Source organism: Megalobrama amblycephala, linkage group LG2, assembly GCF_018812025.1.
Source record: "Megalobrama amblycephala isolate DHTTF-2021 linkage group LG2, ASM1881202v1, whole genome shotgun sequence".
In the NCBI taxonomy this organism is placed as follows: Eukaryota; Metazoa; Chordata; class Actinopteri; order Cypriniformes; family Xenocyprididae; genus Megalobrama; species Megalobrama amblycephala.
The window spans coordinates 21,549,829-21,568,095 of NC_063045.1; the positions used below are offsets into that span (position 1 = coordinate 21,549,829).

General features: G+C 36.9%; 1 protein-coding gene across 1 annotated transcript; it reads left to right on the plus strand.

Annotated features, from left to right (window-relative positions):
* The first annotated feature begins 3,440 nt into the window (after nt 1-3,440).
* si:ch73-30l9.1 lies at nt 3,441-12,145 on the plus strand. Its single transcript, XM_048166587.1, has 3 exons — nt 3,441-3,586; nt 6,760-6,833; nt 9,360-12,145. Exon 3 carries the CDS (start codon nt 9,786-9,788, stop codon nt 11,364-11,366), a length of 1,581 nt encoding a protein of 526 aa, XP_048022544.1. The 5' UTR covers nt 3,441-3,586; nt 6,760-6,833; nt 9,360-9,785; the 3' UTR covers nt 11,367-12,145.
* The last annotated feature ends 6,122 nt before the right edge of the window (nt 12,146-18,267 follow it).

Below are 18,267 nucleotides of genomic sequence, written 5' to 3' on the forward strand. Positions count from 1 at the left end.
TAGGGCTGGGAATCGATTAAAAAAAATTAACTAATTAATTGCACAATTTGCTGTAATTAATTGCATTTCCTCCAAGCTTGTAATCATCAATAATTAAACTTAGAATCACCGGGAAAAAAAGGAACAGAAAATAGCCCTATATTAAAATAATATTAAACATCAATATATCAATGTATTATTCTTTTTCAATAATCAATCAACAATCAATTTAAGATTTTTTTTCAAAAATTTTTTTTTTACTAATTATAAAAATAAACTATAGTCCTAAAAAAGCTATTATTTCCAGAGCATGTGATCAGAGCAGGTCATTTTAAAGGAATAGTTCACCCAAAAATAAAAATTCTGCCATCATTTACTCTTCCTCAAGTTGTTCCAAACCTTTATGACTTTCTTTCTTCTGCTGAACACAAAAGAAGATATTTTGAAGAAAGTCGGTAACCAAACGACTGATGGACCCCATTATTGACTTCCATCCCACATAGCAACATTGTGTCGGCCCAGAACCGGCCCGCATCTGGCACATGTGGCATGATGATCTGGCCCACATGCTGCAATGAATTACGGCCCTTGCGTGGGCCGTTTCTGTTTGCCAGATCTGAGCCACAAGCAGGCCACAGCAATGCCACATGTCAGCCAAGAGCAAAGAAATAAACCAGAACTGGACCTTTTCTGAGCCACAAAATCTGTGTATATTAAGTATAGAGTGATCTCAGCCTTAATAACCCTGTTAACAAGCAGAATTTACTGAAGGAAAGAAGAGAACAGAAAAAGAAATGAGCAGAAACAGAAGAACTACAATTGACTTCAGCCACAGCCTTAGATGAAATCAACTGAAGATAATACATTACATCTCTCAAGATCTGATTAAACAACTCCACAAACAACATTAGCTTCACTTATTACTAACCAGACTGACTTTATTTCTGTCAGACATCTACAGAAGTTCGTATTAAGAATTAAGAAGAGGCTTAGATGTTGATTACTTATTTGAAAGTAATAGTTAGATTTGATGTTACCATTGTGGCGATCAGTGAGTGCTTTAGTCAGGCTCTTGACTTTTTAACATTAGTTTTTCTCTTGACAGCTGTGTCTGTTTGTTATGGCGAGAACAGCAAGAGAAAATATAATCAGGTGCTGATTGATGATAAGAATGCAATCATCATATATTGGCTTAACTCATTGATATTATGTGGGAGGTTTATACGGGTAGTACAGGTCTTTCTCAAAAAATTAGCATATTGTGATAAAGTTCATTATTTTACATAATGTAATGATAAAAATTAAACTTTCATATATTTTAGATTCATTGCACACCAACTGAAATATTTCAGGTCTTTTATTGTTTTAATACTGATGATTTTGGCATACAGCTCATGAAAACCCAAAATTCCTATCTCAAAAAATTAGCATATTTCATCCGACCAATAAAAGAAAAGTGTTTTTAATACAAAAAAGTCAACCTTCAAATAATTATGTTCAGTTATGCACTCAATACTTGGTCGGGAATCCTTTTGTAGAAAAAAATGCTTCAATGCAGCGTGGCATGGAGGCAATCAGCCTGTGGCACTGCTGAGGTGTTATGGAGGCCCAGGATGCTTCGATAGCGGCCTTAAGCTCATCCAGAGTGTTGGGTCTTGTGTCTCTCAACTTTCTCTTCACAATATCCCACAGATTCTCTATGGGGTTCAGGTCAGAAGAGTTGGCAGGCCAATTGAGCACAGTAAAACCATGGTCAGTAAACCATTTACCAGTGGTTTTGGCACTGTGAGCAGGTGCCAGGTCGTGCTGAAAAAACGAAATCTTCATCTCCATAAAGCTTTTCAGCAGATGGAAGCATGAAGTGCTCCAAAATCTCCTGATAGCTAGCTGCATTGACCCTGCCCTTGATAAAACAGTGGACCAACACCAGCAGCTGACATGGCACCCCAGACCATCACTGACTGTGGGTACTTGACACTGGACTTCAGGCATTTTGGCATTTCCTTCTCCCCAGTCTTCCTCCAGACTCTGGCACCTTGATTTCCGAATGACATGCAAAACTGAGCAACAGTCCAGTGCTGCTTCTCTGTAGCCCAGGTCAGGCACTTCTGCCGCTGTTTCTGGTTCAAAAGTGGCTTGACCTTGGGAATGCGGCACCTGTAGCCCATTTCCTGCACACGCCTGTGCACGGTGGCTCTGGATGTTTCTACTCCAGACTCAGTCCACTGCTTCCGCAGGTCCCCCAAGGTCTGGAATCGGTCCTTCTCCACAATCTTCCTCAGGGTCCGGTCACCTCTTCTCGTTGTGCAGCGTTTTTTGCCACACTTTTTCCTTCCCACAGACTTCCCACTGAGGTGCCTTGATACAGCACTCTGGGAACAGCCTATTCGTTCAGAAATTTCTTTCTGTGTCTTACCCTCTCGCTTGAGGGTCTCAATGATGGCCTTCTGGTCGGCAGTCTTACCCATGATTGCGGTTTTGAGTAATGAACCAGGCTGGGAGTTTTTAAAAGCCTCAGGAATCTTTTGCAGGTGTTTAGAGTTAATTAGTTGATTCAGATGATTAGGTTAATAGCTCGTTTAGAGAACCTTTTCATGATATGCTAATTTTTTGAGATGAGCTGTATGCCAAAATCATCAGTATTAAAACAATAAAAGACCTGAAATATTTCAGTTGGTGTGCAATGAATCTAAAATATATGAAAGTTTAATTTTTATCATTACATTATGGAAAATAATGAACTTTATCACAATATTTTTTGAGAAGGACCTGTATGTTATTAATTCTGTTTTATTGTTATGATTCTACAGCAAGAGAATAATAGAAAATAATCAGAAAATCAAACGATTTATAACACACCATTTACATATTTTGGGCTCCTGTGAGTTTTACTCGCACACAGACATCAAGAATCAGCATATGAATCTCAACAATGGTGACATGCTCCAATGGTGCAATGCATTCTGGGAGCCATGGATAAGTTTCGTATGATGCACTCAGAATTGTTTACCAACACTTTGAAATCATCACTAACTCTTCAGTCTATTCTTTTTCACAGCAAATAACAGCTGCTGTGAAGATACAATCAGCTTTCAGAGGCTTTACCCAAAGACGACGGTATCGCCAACAGAGAGCCGCCACCATAATACTACAGCGGCGTTTCCGAGTCTTGCAGCTTGCCAGAGTCGAGGAAGAAAATCTAAGACGACGACACAGTGCCGCTGTTCATCTCCAGGCATTGTGGCGTGGTTGGCTTGCAAGACAACAGGCAAGAAATGTTATTACTAAGGCTGTTCACAAGTAATTGACTATTGAAGTACTTGTTTTGCAACCAGCTAGTTGGAGTAGATTACTCAATGCCCATCCACGATTCAAAGTTTCTTGAGTAAATTAAGGGGAATGAATATGTTAAAAGTTACTAAATGTTTTATAAAGTATTAACTTATTTCTTTTATAGGTAAAAGAAATGATTTGTGCTGCAAGACGTCATCATCTCACAGCTGCTGTTTACCATCATCTCTGCGCAGTAAGGATTCAGAGAGCTGTGCGAGCGCACTGGGCTCTTAAATCAGCCAAGAAGGAAATCTCTTCAGTCCTATACATCCAGGTACATTTAATCCTCTACATCCCACACAGCAAAAGGACTCCGTGGCGGATCCACCGCGGAGGTATCGCGCAGAGGTGGAAAGTCCAGGGCTCAAAAAGTAAAAGTCCTGCCATATTTTTTTTCCACCCACTGAAGCGGTGTTAAACTTAATGAGATAATTAAGTGATTAATTGAGTGATGATTGAGCATTATTGAAGACACCTGATAATAACAAGCAGAATCACCAAAGGAGAAAATCACAATTTTTAAGACACCATCACAGAGGTCAGGGTTTGTTTTAGTTGAGCTCTTGACCCTTGACTTTTTAATATTAAAATTTATTTGGGCAGTTTTAACTGCATTAAAACAAACCAGACAAGCAAAGTTAAAAGATCAGGTGGTGTTGGTTATGTTTTCACATAATCATTATTTCATCTGAATCACTGAACTCATTTAGAGCCCAATCTCTGAGTTAGATTTACATTATTGATTACAGCAGCACTGTGAGTCTACAGCAGAAGATCCAGTTTTTTTTCTTCAAAATAATTCAATCATCAAAAGTTATTCTTAGAAAAAAAAAAAAGGCTTTCTTTTAGACACAGACATCAACAATCAGCCTGTGAATCTCAACAGTGGTGAGAATAATAAAGCATGTTGCAGTGCATTCTGGGTGCCACCAATCAAAACTCATCCACGGCTCCCATCATGCATTGCTGCATGAATAAATTATGAGCTGAATTGTCTTAGTAATTTCTTTATTCTCACTATTTAAATTTTGCTGTTTTTCTGTGACTTTTTAGTAGCTTGTTTTCTAATGTTCAGAGTTGATCTGTTGATCAGAATATGTTGCTTGTCACCGTCGTTGAGATTCATACGCTGATTCTTGAAGTCTGTGTGTGCCTAAAAAAATGTTTTTTTTTTTTTTATCAGAACAACTTTTAAGAAATCCTTCATATTTTATTGATAAAACTGATCTTCTGTATAATCACAGTGCTGCTGTAATCAATAATGTAAATCTAACTCAGAGATTGGGCTCTAAATGAGTTCAGATCAAGTAATGATTATGTGAAAACAACCAACACCACCTGATCATCTCATCTCATCTCATCTCATCTCATCTCATCTCATCTCATCTCATCTCATCTCATCTCATCTCATCTCATCTCATCTCTGGCTGTTACAACTCAGTTACAGCAGCCCAAACAAATTCCAATATTAAAAAGTGAAGGGTCAAGAGCCCAACTAAAGCAAACCATGACCTCTGTGATGGTGGCTTAAAAATTGTGATTTTCTCCTTTGGTGATTCTGCTTGTTATCATCAGGTGTCTTCAATAATGCTCAATCATCACTCAATTAATCACTTATTTATCTCATTAACTTTAACAGCGCTTCAGCGGGTGAAAAAAAAAAATATAGCAGGACTTTTACCATAGACAGTAAAAGAAATGGACACAGCGACCCCATTGGAACTCAATTGAGAGAAGTGAAGCCCATTTTTAGCGATTTTTAGCACTTCCGTTTCTGACGCGCAGACTCAAACTAAGCTTGATGACGTCCGCAACCTGTCTGACAGATGTAAATCTTCTAGTAGCTGTGCGTGCAAACTGCCATTGTTAATCTTGCAGAGACGGCGAGCTTGAGCGGGGAGTTCTTTGGCGTGAGTAAGCAGGAGTAAGTATTCTGATTAATTGTTTTGTATAGTATTTTAAAATGTAACGCCAGTACGCCATATTAAGATAATCACCCCGATTGCCTGCGAGCTTCTCCTCCTGTCTCTACGGTAATTTCTCTACTGTGCGACAGAGAGTCGAGTGGTTATGACGCAATCGTTAGCCTATTTTTACAAAAACTGTTTCTACGGGGCCATAATGTAACATAGAAGGTAATGGAGCCCTTTATACATTGTCGTGTATCTTTAGAAATAAATAATGGACAAATGGAGTCTTTAAACGCCTCAGATGTAAAGTTGTTCACTGTCAAAGTGACGCCAAAATGAATGGGAGTCAATGGGATGCTAACGCAAGTGAAGTTCTGCTACAAGATGGCGGCACGCGGCCGACTTCAACTTCCGGTCGACTTCCTTGGGCACTGACTTTTACTTTCTGACCCCTGGACTTTCCACCTCTGCCACGAACGGACCCGTATCGGAGTCCACTTGCGCGCAGTGACGGATCTGTAACGAAGGCGGATCGCGGACCCCGCCTTGGCTCCGCGCTGCATCCGCTCCGCATCCGCGATTGAAACCTTACCTCCGCGGCGGGTCCGTTTGGGACCCGCAAATTGATACAACCATTACAGTAAAGGCGCGTGCGCGTCCGTGGATCCGACATGGGTCCGCTCAAGACCCGCTGATTGACAGTAGAATTTATGGCGTCGCCCGGAAGCGGACCTGATCCTCTGGGCGGTGTCAAAACGAATGTGACAGTCGCGCGGATTTGGCGACTTGAATGCGGATCCGCCTAGGAGTCCCCTGCTGTGTGGGTCAGATTCCAGATTACAAGTTATGTATAAATCTTAATTATATATATAATATATAATCAATGTTTTAAAAGTTTATGCTCATTTATTTGATAAAAAATAGAGAAATTTTAAATTGCAACAATATTTCACAATATCAGTTTTCTATTTTAATATACTTTCAGCTACACTTCAAAGGTTTAGTATTTTATTTTTTTGTTGTTGAAAAATGTATATCTGTATTCAGGATATGTGTTCATATGTACGGAAGCCCTAAACGGCCATGGATTACTATTTTTTTTCTAACTTGTTTTCTTGTGATCACGACTTATTTTCTCGTGATCTCGAGATAACAAAAGTTGTTTTCTCGTGATCACGACTTATTTTTCTCGTGATCTCGAGATAACAAAAGTTGTTTTCTCGTGATCACGACTTATTTTTCTCGTGATCTCGAGATAACAAAAGTTGTTTTCTCGTGATCACGACTTATTTTTCTCGTGATCTCGAGATAACAAAAGTTGTTTTCTCGTGATCATGACTTATTTTTCTCGTGATCTCGGGATAACAAAAGTTGTTTTCTCGTGATCACGACTTATTTTTCTCATGATCTCGTGATAACAAAAGTATGATGTAATTGTATCGCGAGAAAATCTCGCGCCTTCTGAATGTAGGTGGCCTATATGCTGTACAAGTTTGCATCTTTGAAATTTTATAAATTCATCAATTGCTCGCAGCAGAGATGGATTTTATCTCCGCACTGAGAGAGAGGGGTGTCCCAGAGGAGAACCTGACAAAAATGGAGGAAGATAAGGTAGGCTATGTCAATTAGATTAACATGATGCTTATTGTAAGGTGACCGGATTTCTGAAATGGAAACCGGGGACATTTCCTATGCGAGTGGTCAAAATACCACCAAAATCTCATTTGTTATTATCTACTAATTAAAAAACGGGGACAGTACATTTTTTATTTTTTTATTTTTTTATTGTTGTGAGTTTCACATTTTACATTAATAAATATTATGATTTAATTTTATTATTAGGCTTTTTGGTCTGGTTTTAATACAATTCACCAAAATAACTAGCCAGTAGCCCTAACTAAAAAAAAAATATTAAACTATTACACTATTTTGAAAAATCACATTACAAAATATGAGATAAATAACACAAATAATATTTACAACATTTATTATTGAATATTTTCATTTTCATGAGCTGTTTATACTGTACAAAATTACAACTTTTGTCCAATGACATTTTACTGACATGAGAGGAGCTTTGAGTAAAGTTTATAAAATGTAGGCTACATTACTTCCCACTTGAATTTGTAAAATGTTCTGTATACCTCCTCTAGGGGGGTCCGGGGGCATGCACCCCCGTAAGAAAATGTTGTACATCCCATGTACAGTGTGCACAAAGAACAAAGAAACAGCATTAACTTGTACCTGGACATTAAAGAGGGTTTTAGTTCTTCTTTTTAGTTGTGATATAAAGTCTATCGTTTTAGGTGTTTTAGGATGCCAAACAATTATTACAGTAAAATAATAATGTTTTAGGCCTAGCTATATAATTATTCATATGACAATAATATCCATATCGGCTATTGTAACAAATGCACTCTAAAATATGTTTTGTTTTGTTTTTTGGTTAGGCTATTTTACACAACGTATAGGGAAATTAAAATACTAGTTTGTAGCTAAGACAAATCGTTGAGCTTTAATTTTAATCACCAAATCGCCAGCTGATCGTGTGAGCAAAGTGCACACGTCTCTTTAAAACACGCAGCATAAACAGACTGTATATATACTTAATCACTGTATTTTGCTGTTTTATCACGGTTTCGATTTTAGTTCGTTGGCAAAATACAACGTAGAGACCATTTATGTTTTAAATTTTCGGTTCATTATGAAACGGCGGCGGCACAGGGTCATTAATGGGAAACACTGAATGAATGTTTAGCTGACACATGTGCTAAAGTTGTCATATCAGTTGTTATATCATAACAAAAACCTTTCAACCGGACCGAACGAGAGTCTCGAGGCCTGCCGCTGCTCTGAGTGAGTGACAGGAGGCGTGTCTGTGTTCAACTGCGGTGTGCGTGAACTCGCTGCCGGTGTATATGTAGAAAAGCGGTATTGAACTGTTTAACATATTTTAATAGAGAGATATGTTTAGAAAAAATATATATATTTTAACAGCACTATTAAGAAACCTCTATGCTGTATGCTGGCCAGACTTTTTTGCAATGTATTTGCGGATTATTTTGAACGAGATATAAAACGGGGACATTTCCGGGGACAGCTCCAGTCGGGGACGGAGCACCAAAAACCGGGACTGTCCCCGGAAAACGGGGACGTCTGGTCACCCTAGCTTATTGTTCCTGTTATATGGTTATTGAAATGTTAATCATGCTGCTCCATAGCACCTGTTTAAAGCTATTATAAGTCCTTATTAGCAGACGAACAAATAATGCACCCAGTAATGTCGGATTTGCTAAGCAATTATTTTTTTCAAGTCACTTAATCTTTATATAGCCTAACGCTTTATACAATAGGCCTACGATTGTTTTAAAGCAGCTTTAAAGGAATAAGCAGAAAAGTAATGATTCAAAAGTGCAAAGAGAATTATATTCAAAATTATATAATCAAAAGGACATATGAGTCATTTTTTAAAATAGCTATACGATTTTTCGACCACTAGATGTCGCTTCGGCCACACTAATCATACTAAGGATAAGGATATCCTTTACTACACTGTATCTTTACATTGCAAATAGTTGTTTGCCTATTGTATATGGAGAAATCCTATATTGCATCTTTAAAGAATGGTAGAACTGGCCCTGTCTGTAATATCCTGAGTTAACTAAAGCACACACTTAAATCACTGACTTGTGTAATTGTTTGTTCATTTTATTTTTCTTTACCACACTCTGCATAACACATTGCCAAAAAATTAAGAATTAAGAAAAAAAATTGTGAATTAAGTGTTTTTAAGGCTGTAATGCCAATTTTAGATGATTTGTAGCCATCTTTGACACACACATACACACACATACAGTGTGTGTGTGTGTGTGTGTGTGTGTGTGTGTGTGTGTGTGTGTGTGTGTGTGTGTGTGTGTGTGTGTGTGTGTGTGTGTGTGTGTGTGTGTGTGTGTGTGTGTGTGTGTGTGTGTGTGTGTGTGTGTGTGTGTGTGTGTGTGTGTGTGTGTGTGTATATATATATATATATATATATATATATATATATATATATATATATATTAGTACTTATTTGTGAAAACACTTTGACATGTAAAAACGAAACGCATACTAAAAGAATATTATGATGATGTGTTTCAGATTGATCCTGCTGTTGCCAGACTTCTAAATGAAGAGGAACTGTCTAAGTATATACCTCGATATGGCGACAGGGTCTTTGCAAAGAACTGGATGCCGGTAAATGCAGAAGAACATAGGAATGAAGACAGAAAACAGAAATTGATTAACCGATTGAGAGAAAAAATGAAACTCCCAGCAATTCAAAATCAGAAAAAAAAAATATGGACTTGGCAATAAAAATGCTGAAAGCAAGACAAGGAAAATTGAACTTGGCTGGATGAACTACCAAGATGACAGCTACAAACAAGTTAGAAGACCCAAAGGAGGTGGAACACGAGAAATCGTTGTTAAAAAAGAAGACACTGTGTCAAAGGTTCTGGATATCGGGAGAAAACATTTTTTCCTGATGGTGAATCAACTAAAGGGAATGCTGATGATTTCAACTTTATGCTCTGTGTCACTGGCTCTGAAGAACCACTCAGAGAAGTTCAGACAATTGGTGACTTGTATGAGGCAACACATTACAAAGTCCTTAGACTATATGTGTGCACAAGACTGAAAGATCAGAATTCTGATCAAAGTGATGAAACTGACAGGAATCTGACTCTAAAGAGACCCCGGCTTACTTCCTCTCCAGACATAAGTCCATGTACTTCAGGATGTCACAATCAGAACAGAAGTGAAAATTTGCACTCCCCACCTTCTACGCCTGTGAGTTTGAATGATGATGTACTCCAGTCTTCTGATGATGAAGTGGTGTTCCTAAGTAATGATTTGAACACATCCTTTGACATGGTCTCTGACACACTTGTATACTCACCTTTACATGTTGAGTGTGTGGGGACAGAAACATTTGTAGAAACAATACTGGAAACTGTTCCATCTGAGTCAGATTCAGTCTTCATTCCAGGTAGCAATTTCTGTGACATATCAGATGCTGAAGTTACAGATGTGCTAGAAGATCCACCTCAGTCAACTGACACCCAGGAGCCAACAAACAATGACTCTTTCTTTGAAAATCCAAGGCATGTGACTGAAAGTGAAACAGTTATAATTCGCAGAGTTCACTGTGTAAATGATATGATTCAAGCTTTTTCAGACAAAAACATTCTGCATGCCAATGTGACATTGAAACGTGTACTCGAAAATGGTGAGGAGGAAGCTGGCATCGGTGATGGAGTGTTCCGGGACTGTATTACTGAATTCTGGGACATATTTTTTGCAACAAGAACATGTGGAACAACTTACAAGATACCTACTCTGCATCACACTTTCCAAGAAAGCGAGTGGGAAGCTGTTGCACGTATTTTTGCCATTGGGTGGCTGCGCTTTGGTTACTTGCCAATTCAGCTGGCACCTCCTTTTCTAAAAGAAGCACTGTCCCTTCCTTCACCAGAAACCAGTCTAATGGAGGCGTTTTTCAATTACATTAGTCCAACAGAGAAGGATGTTTTAAGTGAAGCGCTCCAAGACTTCCAAAGTGCTGACATGGATGAAGTCCTCAGTGTCCTCAGCAGTCACAGCTGCACAGTGCTTCCTAATGAAAACAATCTCCAGAAAATACTGGAAGAAATTGCACATAAAGAGATGGTGCAACAACTAGCCTACATAATAAAGTGCTGGAAACCCATTCTGCGATCTATTGGGGAAACCATGACTGCAGAAAGTCTGGACAAGATAACTGTAAATCTCCAACCAAAGGCAAGACATGTGGCAAAATCCATTATCTTCCCACAATCAATGTCCCCATCTGAAACAATTGTATCAAATCATCTCTTGCGATTCATTAGGGAGAGAGACCAGAAGGAGCTTGGTCTTTTTCTCAGATACTGCACAGGGTCTGATTTATTTCTCTCCAAGACAGTTCAAGTAACATTTAAAGAAATGAGTGAGTTTTCAAGAAGGCCCATTGCCCACACTTGTACACAGCACCTGGAACTTGCAAACGACTACAGCATCTATGCAGAATTTAGGGCAGAGTTTTGCTCTGTGCTAAACAGTGGAGTGTGGGTAATGGATATGTCGTAGACATATGAAGGTTAAAGTTGAAGTGCCTGCACCAGGTGAAAAAGTTAAGATGTCTGTAAGTTAGCTTAAATGATCATTACAAACTGAAAGAAATGTTTAATGTTAATAAGTTATATGCTGTTCATGAAGTTGAAAGAAGTAATTTTAAAAACTATTGTGAATGGAATAATGTGATTTTCAAATTTTACAGTAATTCTAATATAAATTTAACTAGTTTGAATCTGACAGTTTTATGTTCTCCTGTCAGGTTTTTATTCCATCTTTACATTTTTCCCCATGTGTACATCCAACAGTTAATCTAAATAATCTATGGTTGAAGAAGTACAGTTGCACTTGAATTGTTTTATTTGCATTAATTGAATCATATTTTTGTTTCATTTTTGTCACAATTGTGTACTCACTTATTATAAACTGAAAATAATATTTTCATGTTATACATTAGATCCAGTTCATGAAGTTAAAATTTGAGTAATTTTAAAAAAACTCTTGTGAATTGAACTCTTGTGAATTTAACTGTTTTTTCAGTTTTACACTATTTCTAGAAGTTTAGTGGACTGATTTGAATGGGAGAGTTTTGTTTTCCAATCAAGCATTTTTATTCTTGATTACACATTTTTCCATTTATACATCCAAAATTTGATCTAAATAATATGTTGTTGAAGCTGCACAGATGCACTTAAATAGTTTTATTTGCATCAACTGATTCATTTATTTCTGTACACAGTTGTATGGATCTTTCAATTGCTTTCATATTAAAACAAAGTTCTTTGACTCATCCATTAATGTACTCTGCTTTTTTTTACATTAGGTGACAAAATGAAACTGTAAATAAAAACTAGTTATGAAACAAAAACGTATACAAATATAACCTGCAACCTACACTGTAAAAAATTACCGTGATTTTAACAGTAAAAGACTGTAAAAATGCTGCAGTGAAAAACTGTTAATTGGTTTACAGAAAGTTTCCGTACTATATACGGTGAATAACTGTAATAGATCTAACGGTACATTTAATGTAATTTTACGGTAAAATACCGTTAAATTCACAGTTTTTGAAAGTGAAAAATAACAATTCATTGTAAAATTTACAGTGAAAACCCGTAAATTGACATTCCCACAATTCCCTGCGTGACACTTCACATTTGATATATTTTTGTTGAAATAACTCTGTTTCTTCTTAGTTTTTCTCATTTTTTTCTAATCAGTTATGTACATTAGGGTTTTATGTTACTTCTAATGTTGTTAAATTAATGTTTATTGCATTTTTAAAATTTCATGCATGTTACCATGATGGTGTTTAGTGTGTGTGTGAATGACACTGTGTGCACCTTCTATATATTAGTATTGTCCTCCTCAGCTTGTGGAAAAGCTGCTTGTGATGAACTTTGATTCATCATGTGACTCTTATCACCACTGGGTTTGGTGACTGTCAGTGTATTATAAAGGTACAAAACAGATATTAGTACTTCATTAGGTTGGTAAATTAACATTATATCAGTTAATGAAATATGTTATTTTACCGTAAATTTTACTGGGATTTTTTTTACAGTGTACTGAAATCCAATGTTAAATATACATATTTAAAATGTAAAATTCACATGTAACTCCATAAGTATGTTTACGGTTTGATGTCATTTTTACAGTATTGTTCTGGTAACCACAGCTGCCGGTATTTTTCCGTAGAAACAACGGGATTTTCTTTAAAGTGTAGAAAAAAATGACATTATATGTTTTCACATACAAAAATGCATTTTACAATTATGCCATATTTATAGATTGTGACATCTATAAACCTAAATGTTCTCTAACCGGCGGTCGAATGTTTTTGTAGAGTCTCAGTGCCTCTGTGGCTGCTGCACTTGGCTGTAGATTATTCTCCTCCATAACAAGAATGCAGAGGTTATAGAAGTCACGATCACAGGGTATGTCTGATTTCCACAGGCAGACATTTTCATGGTTAATCACATCCAATCTTTCAGCATCTACAGGATTCAAGTAGTCTTTTGACTGATAAAGTTCTGGTAAGTTGTACATGAGGAAGGGTTTCCCATGTTGTAAGTCACAACCGTTGCTGCGCCGGATGCGGTGGTTATTCCACATGTTTACAACAGTGTCCAGTTCATCCTAAAAACAAAGCATATTATGGAAAAATAAAGGAGTATAATGACTTGTTGTCTAGCAGGTAAAAATTGTTTCAATTAATACATTTAAATAATATTAAACCTGGAGGGCCATTGTCTGGCAGAGTTTAGCTTTGACCCCAATTAAACACAGCTTTACCAGCTAACCAAGAAACTAGAAACTTCCTGGCAAACGAATTGGGGCAAGTTAGAGCTAAACTCTGCTAGATGTTGCTTCATGAGCCGAATTGAACAACACTGTATTTGCACATTTTGATCATAGCAAAGCTATCTGAGATTAAATAAGTGTCTATTATAAGTTAATACTCGGCAATGTGTGCTGTTTTTCACCCTTATTGTAATTTTTTTTGTATTTACAAATACAAAATAAGTACAGTAGTTTTATATAGGACACTTAGGCCCAAGTCTGAATGTGAACAATGAATGAGCGATATTATTTAGTGCTGAATCCCACCGCGGTCTTGCCAATTCGTGAGTAGATGCCGCAAATGTGATGTCGCAATTCAGCACCACAGCAAACGAACAGCGACCGATCAATCAAAAAAATAAAAAAATAAAAAATAAATAGAATGGAAACAAATAGAAATAGAAATTTATAGAAATAAATGGAAATTAAGATTAAACAACATTCAGTTACCTGAATTAATGAGAGAAAACAGAACCGTATGAGGCACTTGTCAGTTGCATCGCCTGTGAAATCACCAGTTGACTGCAGTTCTTTGAACATATCCATCCAGTAATCTGCATTTTGTCGTCTGTAGATACCCCACCAACTTTCTATTCTTTGGTTTGCTGGGCTTGTTCCTTGAAAGACACACGGTCCATGCAGAGTTCCTGTTGAGTCTTCACGAAGAAACTCTTGTAGCCTGTTGACATGTACATTTTCGGTACCAAAATCGGATCTGATTATTTGCGGACAACCGCCTCTTTCAGCAACAGCGCGGAAAAAATACCCAGCAATTACTCTGGGATTGTTATTGGTAAAGTAGGCTTGCATCCAGATGCCTCGAGAACCCATCAATGCAGCCGTTAATTGCTATGCCATACGGCTTCATTTTGTCGTAAGAATCCATATGCCACAGATAGTTTGGGCCTGGCACTCGGTAATGTCGCCTCCGCAACCGTCTCCCTCTTCTTTCCTCCACACCTAAAGGATCCAGACTTAACTGTACCTCTCTGACCATTTCTCTGGTCAGCCGTAAACCATTTAAACGGCATCTTTCAAACATCATTCTGTAGCCATGCAGACGTCCCGGTCCCTCAAGTTGGCAGGCAATGAAACTGACTACACGTTCAGGGTCGCTATATTGTCTTCGACGATAAAGTTGCAGATCTGACAGTCTCCTTCTCAAGTGTCGTACACTAATGTGGAAGTTGTCAATCACTGACAGACATAAAGCTATTTCAGTTTGAGTGAGTCCCTGATCAAAGTAAAAGCGAATGCGATCATCCATGATGCTACACTCTCAGAAATAAAAGTACAAAATTGTACCTTTAGGGGTACAATGGTACAAAGGTACAAATTTGTACCCTTGTGATTTGTACCTTAAGAGACAATTTTTGTACCTTTAGTGACAATTTTGTACCTTTATTTAACAGTACAAAAATTGACCCTACAAAATTGGCTTTGACAGCGTACAATTGTTGACTATAATGAGATATATATATTTTACACACTGAAGAAGTAACATTGAAGTGAAAAAGTAACACTGAAGCAGTGTTAAAGTTAATGAGATAATTGATTGATGATTGACAATTAGTGGAGACACCTGATGATGATAAGCAGAATCATTGAAGAAACAACAAGAGAAAAAGAGAGAGACACAACAACTACAACTGACTCCCAGCCATTAAACATTATTACACTTATTATTAACCAGTTTGATTTGATTTCTGTCATTCATCAACAAAAGTTCTTATTGAGAATTAACAGATGTTTAGATGTTAATGTTTGAATGAAAGTTTAGTTTGAAGTCACCATGATGGTGAAAAGCATTTCCTTTAGTTGGGCTCTTGACTCTATTTATTAACATTAATTTATCTCTGGCTGCTCTGCCTTTGTGTTTGTAGAGCACATTTGTTATAGCCAGAGAAATTATGACCTGCGCTGTTTCCCAAAAGTGCTGTGAGCCAAAGTTGATCAATTTAGGTTTACAATGCTTTGGGGAGCACAGTCATAATGGTTGTGTTTTCTCATTGTGAAATGGTCAGATTCATTAGTGACATCCAGCATTAACTGGTGATAAAGATGTTATATTATTTATAGTAAGTCGGTTACTGCTTGAGATCCAGCAGAGCTTTTATAATCTGAAGGGTTTTTTTTTAAACACACACAGACATCAAGAATCAGCATATGACCCTCAACAATGGTGACAATAAAACAAAGTGCTTCATGTTGCAGTGCATGATGGGAGCCACCAATCAAAACTCATCCATGGCTCCCATCATGCATTGCTGCATGAATAAATTATGCAGCTGAATTGTCCTGTAATTTTCGTAGATTGTTCATGTTTGCTTTTATTTTTCTGTTGTTTTGTTGTGACAGTAGCTTGTTTTGTGATGTTCAGAGTTGATCTGTTTGTCAGTATTTTGTATTTATTTATTGTCACCGTTCTTGAGAATCATATGCTGATTCTTGATGTCTGTGTGTGTTTAAACACTGAAGCTTCAGTTCATAATGTATTATTCTTAAAAGAAAAAGAAATCATACTATTGTCAGATCTCAAGCTGTAAAATCACAGGATTACAATCATTAATACTAAAGCTACACAAACACACAGTCAGAGATTAAGACTATAAATGACATCATGCCATCACATGATGATTATATCATCAAATTATATTGTGACAAGATCTTATTTTCTCTGACTATTACAAATGTGTTTTACAAACACAAAGTTGGAGCAATCAGAGAAAAACTAATGATAAAAGGTAAAGAGTCAAGAGCCCAACTAAAGCAAACGCTGACCTCTTTCATGGTGACTTGAAATGAAACATTTCATAAAACATCAATTAAGACGTTTTTTCTCTCTTTCCTTCAATGATTCTGCTTATTAACATCAGGTGTCTCCACTAATTGTTAATCATCAATCAATTATCTCATTAACTTTAACACTGCTTCAGTGTTACTTTTTAACACTCGGTAAGATGGACTCATATGGAATGTTTAAAAATGTGTTTAAAATGAAATGTTGTAAAATGTGAAAATGAAAAGGATTTAATAAATTCTGGTTTTAATTCAGTGTATGTGTGTGTGTGTGTGTGTAAAATATATATATCTCATTATAGTCAATGATTGTACGCTGTCAAAGCCAATTTTGTACCCTTTTTGAAGGGTCAATTTTTGTACTGTTAAATAAAGGTACAAAATTGTCACCAAAGGTACAAAACTGGTCTCTTAAGGTACAAATCACAAGGGTACAAATTTGTACCTTTGAGGGTACAGCCCCAGCGACAAGCCATTGTACCCCTAAAGGTACAATTTTGTACTTTATTTTCTGAGAGATTACAAAATTGTCACCAAAGGTACAAAACTGGTCTCTTAAGGTACAATCACATGGGTACAAATTTGTACCTTAGTACCATTGTACCCCTAAAGGTACAATTTTGTACTTTTATTTCTGAGAGTGTACGTTGTGCTTTTGCTGCCTCTAGAACATGTTCTGTTCTTATGCCGTACAGGCTACAGAAAAGAAAAATAAGTCGTGATCACGAGAAAACAACTTTTGTTATCTCGAGATCACGAGAAAAATAAGTCGTGATCACGAGAAAACAACTTTTGTTATCTCGAGATCACGAGAAAAATAAGTCGTGATCACGAGAAAACAACTTTTGTTATCTCGAGATCACGAGAAAAATAAGTCGTGATCACGAGAAAACAACTTTTGTTATCTCGAGATCACGAGAAAATAAGTCGTGATCACGAGAAAACAAGATAGAAAAAAAATAGTAATCCATGGCCGTTTAGGGCTTCCGTACATATGTTAAAATGTGTAAGTAAAGACTTTTTTTTAAAAAGAATTTAATATTGAATAAATTCTGGTGTGGTTTTTTTTTCCACAGAATCTTTAAAATAAAATCCTAACAGGCTATAACAAGAATTACGCAGCAAAAGAATTAAGTGGTTTCCAACATTGATGATTAGGCTAATCAGCATATTAGAATGATTTCTGACAGATCATGTGACATTGAACACTGAAGTAATGGATGATGAGAAATCAGCTTTGCATGACAGAAATAAATAAATGTTTTAAATATGTTACAATACGAAACTCTTATTTTGAATTGTAATATGTCACAATACTGTATCTTTTGTATCTGTACTTTTCATCAAATAAATTCAGCCTTGATAAGCATAAAAATTAAAAATCAAACAAATGAAAATCTTACTGATCAAACTTTTGAGCGGTAGTGTATATGAGCAATATCACACGAGTAGCCGTGCGATATGGCTGTATATCAGCACGCTGTGATTCGTCCGTAGGCACGAGGCCGCAGGCCGAGTGCCGTAGGTAATCACAGCGTGCTGATATACAGCCATATCGCACGGCTACGAGTGTGATATTGCGTTTATACAACAGTTCGATGGCACGAGTGTGTAAATAAATAAGAACAACAACGGAGTGTCTTTAAAACCCTCTTTTGTGCAGCACTACTTCCTTCCGCCACGGATTCAAATCTCAATTTGACAGTTGGACCAAGCCTCCGTTACTAATTCTAAAACGTCACTTCAGAACTAGTAACGAAGGAACGTTTCAAAA

Excerpts from the sequence above, each read along its gene's own strand:
- si:ch73-30l9.1 (XM_048166587.1), top strand. The coding sequence starts at position 9,786 with ATGCTCTGTGTCACTGGCTCTGAAGAACCACTCAGAGAAGTTCAGACA.